The sequence below is a fragment of the Halyomorpha halys genome, unplaced genomic scaffold (genome assembly GCF_000696795.3).
Source record: "Halyomorpha halys isolate HHAL.00 unplaced genomic scaffold, Hhal_1.1 Scaffold78.1, whole genome shotgun sequence".
Taxonomy (NCBI): Eukaryota; Metazoa; Arthropoda; class Insecta; order Hemiptera; family Pentatomidae; genus Halyomorpha; species Halyomorpha halys.
Window position 1 is genome coordinate 1,233,195 of NW_027108467.1, and position 5,940 is coordinate 1,239,134.

Here is a 5,940-nt window from a genome sequence, read left to right on the forward strand (position 1 = left end):
ATTTTAATATATTATGTTGGCATAGTCCGATAGAGATGTTGCCATATGATTTTAGACCAACTTGCATAATTGTAAAACTACATTTTCCTGATTTAGAGAACTTATGATACATAGGTATCATTATCATTTTCCGATGATATTGCCTATCCATAGAACGCAATAAAAACTTGTGCTCATTCCGGCGTGGCAGAGGAGTAGGAGAAGGTTACGAGAGATTACAATGGCGAACAATTCTGTTAACCTAACTTTCATTTCGTTCATTTCTCAACATATCCTGTTTTATTACACATATGCATAATGTAAACTTTAACATCTATACTGTGAAATATAATTATAATTTATTACATATATACATTATGTAAAATTTAAGTTTAAACACATTTATAAATTTATTTATTGTAACCTAAATAATTCAAAACAATTAAAATATCGAGACGTGAATATCTCGTAAACAAAGTGTTAAAGGACACGTCATCATAAGGGATTTTATTCTCATTTTTACATCCTTAATTAATTTTTTTCAGTAAGGATAATTTATCCTGAAACACCCTGTAGAAATAAAAATACACAGGATTTACATTAAGAATTGTATAGCAACAATATCAGTCAAAAGTTCAAATATATTGAGAAAATTCAATATATTTTGAAAATAAATAAAACAAAACTATAATATTGTAGGGAAGATAGGACGGGTGGCGGTCAATAAAGGCATTAAAATAATAAAAGAAAACTATTTATTGTTAACCAACGTTTCGTCCCACTTTGCAGGGCTGTCTAATTGTGGACAACTGAGTTGACCTTTGTACTACAATCCGACAGCCTTGACAAAGCCCTGTAAAGTGGGACGAAACGTTGGTTAACAATAAAAAGTTTTCTTTTACTATGTTGATACCTTTATTGAGCTATCTTCCTACAATCTACTTCAAAGGTCCATTACTTTCTTCCAATATGAACAAAACTATAATATTTATTCGAATAAAACTTTAATATAAAAGATGTAAATAAAATTATAGAATGTAAATCACAGGGTAATATATAAGTGTAATATAAAAATGGATTCAATGCTAAAAAAAATTCATTTTGTAGGCGTGGCCTTTCAGTTTCACTTTTAATTTGAAGGAGAGGGGTTATAGTACAAGAGCTCAGGAGGAAAAAAAAGGCAGTTATCTCACCCCAATTTTTAATTACTTTAATGAAAACTATGTATAATTACTAATCAAAATTGATAAGTCTGCCAAGTATAGGTAGAGGGAAAAAAATGGCGGCTGTTTCAAAACATTAATTTTTCATTCGGAGCTCTATATCTTAAAAACTACCAACAACACTAGAAAATCTAAGAGAACATTATTTAAAGAAGGGTAAATTTGCTGAAATATTACCCCTAAAAGAGCTATTTACGTCCAATAGTTCTCGAGATATAGCTTTTTAAAAAGCAAAATTTCTTAAAAATCTACTGAAAGACTAGTAGTTAGTTAATTTATTTTGAGAAATCTATATCTCAAAAAACCTATGTGATGTACAGATGTCTATTAGCACTCAAATTAAAGCTAGTTTAATGGACTATAAAGTAGTTTATGACCTATACCTTCGTAGGAATTGTAGTTTTCATGATATTTGCTAAAATAAATTGATTTATAGTTGTTCGGACAATAAGTTTGATTTATGAATAACGTCATTTCAGAAACCATTAGACGTACAGATGTCTGCCAGCGCTCAAATTAAAGCTAGTTCAATTGACTACAAAATAGTTAATTATATCTATCTTTGTAGGAGTAGTAGTTTTTATGATATTTGACAAAATAAATTCACAAAATGTTAATTTCTAGTTGTTCGTATAAAATTTTAGATTTTTGAAAAATATATCTCTAGATTCATTAGTCGCACATATGTCTGCCAAAACTCAAATAAAGGAAATTCAATTTACTATAAAGTAGTTTATGGCACTTATCTTCGTAGGGGAAGTCGTTATTATAATATTCACACATGAATATAAATTTAGCAAATGAAAATTTGTCCAAACAACTATAAATCAATTTATTTTAGCAAATTTCATGTAAACTATTACTCCTACGAAGATAAACATATAAAATACTTTATAGCTCATTAAACTACCTTTAATTTGAGTGCTAATAGACATCTGTACGTCAAATGGTTTTTGAGATATAAATTTTTCAAAATAAATTCACTAACTACTGATCTTTAAGAACGTCCAATACAACATTTTTATGAAATGTTGCTTTTTTAAAAAGCAATATCTCGAAAACCATCTAACGTGAATAACTCTATTAGGACTCATATTTTAGAAAATTTACTCTTCTTTAAATGACGTTCTCTTAGGTTTGTCGTTTTGAAACAACCGCAATTTTTTATTCCCTCTACCTATACTTGGCAGACTCATCTATTTTGACTAGTAATTATACATAGTTTTCATTAAAGTAATCAAAAATTGACGTGAGATAACTGCCTTTTTTCTTCTCTTGGGGTCTTGTACTATTATGGCACCCCTTTTCCTGTGTAAAATAAATATTTTTTTGTATTATAGAGTATACTAATGGTAATGTTACTTGAAAAATATAAATGCCTTGATTCTTTCACCATTATTCTCTCTTAAGTGTAATATTTTGATGTACTTTAATTATAAATGCTCTTACTCACAGTGAACACACTGCCAGCCGTGGCGTCCCCACGACTGAGTAGCTGCGATCCGTACCAGAAGGCGAATGCAAACGCACCGTAAGATACGACAAACATCATCGCAGCCGCAACCGACAGTACGTAATATTTTCCCATCGTTATCCTCCTGCCTTCTTCTAATGCTTCGCCGTACCTACAAGAACATTTTATTAAGTTGAACTCAAAGATTAAAAATCTCAATTAATAATTATTATTATTTTTTAAAATTTTAAACAATCAAACTCTTTCTCTATTGCTTAATATTTTTTATTATGAACCCTATTTCAGAAATTTTTAATAAATAACTTAAATATATATTTCGATTCCCACACTGTTTCCTTCTTCGTAATTCGTAACCTATATTTTAAGGAGTTTTGAATTTGTAATAATGTTATAGTTGGCGTTTTATGAATTTTATAATTTGCTGGGACACACATTATGAAATGTATTTAAACTAAACATAAAAACTTGATGCCTAAATGCGTGTCCTGGCATGTCGTTTCGGAGTTTTTATTGGCTGCTGGTTTGCTGCCAACGCACCGGAGCTGGTGTTAGGTTCCTGAATAGTGGATTTGTTTGTTGATGTAGAGAGTCCTTATTAGGATGAATTTAGGAACAGTGGGTAGTTCGGAGAGCTGGTGCAGTTGGTCCTGGAAGCGTTGTAGATGGCGCTATGTCCCTTCTCTGAGATGGGTGAAGAGCGGAGCACCATACAGGAATGCTGGTCTCAAAATACTATTATAAATTTGGAATTTGAGCCTTAGTGAGAGTATGGGTGATGATAAAAGGTTTTATAGCCTTATCAGATAAGGACTGGTTGGCATAAAATATGAACATGAAAATACCCAAATTTTTTTTTATGAGTTTAAACTAAGACACTCACTCAAGCTGTAAGAAACGCAGGACCGTTTCTCGTTGGTTTGAAATTTTTTTTTCCTGGTGACACAGATTTAGTTGTTCCCTGTTCAGAAATTTTGACAACTTCCTTAAAAGCAGAATTGAAAATGATTCTCAGGTCAAAAACGCATTTTCTGACTTCATTTCTTCATAAAATCCTGAATTTTTCATTTCTGGGGTTGAAAAGTTGATAGATAAAAGGTTGAGGAAATTTTATTGAAAATGAGAGTAAATATTATGATTAAAATATTTGTTCAGCTTGCGCCTTCTGTCCAGAAACTTGAAAGTTAAAATTCGTGATACTATTATTTTTCTTACTGTACTTCTTTTTATCGTAAATTTTTACTATAAGTAAGTCCCTCGTGGGGACATTAAATTTTAAAATATATATATTATATTATCATGTTCTAACCTCTTTATCTCCCTTGGCTCACCACCAAAGGATGCGACTGTCTTGACAGCGTTGATAACCTCTGCCGCGATTCCTCCAGCGACTCCGTAACGAATTTGTTCTCTCGCAGCTGACCCGCTCATTGCCTACAAAAGTTATTACTTACTTTAGAAAATTATACAGAGTTATCTTGGCCATAACAAGGGGCCATAATATTTTTAGGAAGAAGTTAGCTGAATTTATGAGCGACCGTTTTGGTCACTTTGGGTAAGCGCTTGCTGCATCCAAAAGTTTGTGTTCAGTTAGAATTATTTTAGAACAGCTAAAAGATAAATATTTTTACTCTCTCTGTTTTAATTAATTTAAGAATTAAAATTTAACTCTAGTTTAAGGTTTAATATTTTAAAGTACTATCAACTGGGTGCTAAAACATCGTTTCAAATCTTGTCAATTATTGTTTTATTATTTATACAATATAACAAATTCATTTATGAAGACATTATATATCTAATTAATCAAGTTAACAAGTATATGATAAAAATGCTTGAAATTCTCCTATTTTTATTTTGTTCTTTTGTAGTGGGTTGTATAAAAAATAAATGACCGTTTTTGAACCAAATATTTGCATTATTGTTGGTTTGATATAACTTAATACAATTGATACTCAAAGTATAGTCCATTGTTATCTACCGTCATTAGTCTTCTGATAGGCAATTGCTCGATCCCACGCTGGTGCTATTCTTTAGGAAAGATCTCTTGGACAGCAATTTCAACTTCCGCAAAATTATCGATTTTTTCCCTTGAAGGAAATGGATCGAAACAAGTAGTAATCAGATATTGCGAGGTTTGGACTATATGATGGATGAGGCAGGAGTTCGAACCAGAAGGGTTTCTTAATAAATTTCTAACCTCTTAGTTGATTGCTGAGGAGTAAGTGAGAGACTTGTCTGCTGCTCTTTTTCGCCTTCCCACAGGAGAGTAGATGTCGACTAACAGTACCTTTCGACACACCACACTCCCTGGCAAGTTCGCGAGTACTTGTGGACGGATTTGACTCAACAGTTTCCTGCATAACTTCATCAGTATCTATTAATAGTCGCCCGAAGACCTTCTTCATTTTCAAGGTCGTATCTTTACTGCTAAATTTTTCAAACCGTCGCACATTGTGCTGGTCAAGGACACCTTCACCTTCACATTTAATAATTTCACGAGTTGCTACAGCGGCTGTGAAATTTTTTATTCAGTAATGCCTTAAAATTATGAGAATTTCGTAGAATAGTGTCATGTTTCTTCTTTAAAACAAATAACTAAACTGAGGCTTATTTTTGAAGAAGTCGAATGGAATTAATCAAGCTTAGAGAATACTCTAAAGGCATTATTAAGTATGGTAAGTATTAAATAGAAATAAAATATTTACAGACCTTTGAAATATTGAATTTGATAAAACGGTCATTTTTTTTATTTTATGGGTAATAGGCAATATATGTCCGACGTCCAACTTTTTGGAACTCTCTGGAACACAAGCGTTTGGATAACAACTTTTATTTTATTTTATTTTTTTTGCAAGTACTTATGTATTTATTATATTAGGTAGTATAATAAAGTCATTTACCCTAGCAACAACAGCTGACATCCCAATGACCAATGGCGCTATGACTATCATGGCCGACGTCAGCTTTGTGTTCGCGTGGAACCCTACCGCTATGCCAGTTATGAAAGTCGACGAGTACTGTGTTAACATGCTGAACTTGCTTCCGATACCTTCCCTTATTCTCTCCAGATCACTGGAACCAGATATAAAACAAAATATTTCAAGGGAAGAGATATTTAAAAACAAAAAAAAAACAAAGAGAAATTTTTTTTTTTTTAATAATTTATTTATTGATATTTACAACTGTATACACATATATACAACAAGTAAATTTGCTGTAGGTGACATAGTGACATGATAAAAACATGTGGAGAATCTACCCACTGAT

The 5,940-nt window shown here is 31.7% G+C and overlaps 1 protein-coding gene across 1 annotated transcript in view; it reads right to left on the reverse strand.

The window, feature by feature from the left end:
- The window catches only part of LOC106692935 (ATP-dependent translocase ABCB1), a 52,911-nt gene that overhangs the window by 35,373 nt on the left and 11,598 nt on the right, over positions 1 to 5,940 (reverse strand). Inside the window, exons 8-10 of the mRNA XM_014439199.2 lie at positions 5,574 to 5,745; positions 3,983 to 4,107; positions 2,656 to 2,827 (exon numbers count right to left, since the gene is read on the reverse strand). Of these exons, the coding sequence (XP_014294685.1) occupies positions 2,656 to 2,827; positions 3,983 to 4,107; positions 5,574 to 5,745 (469 nt within the window). The remainder of the gene's footprint in view (positions 1 to 2,655; positions 2,828 to 3,982; positions 4,108 to 5,573; positions 5,746 to 5,940) is intronic.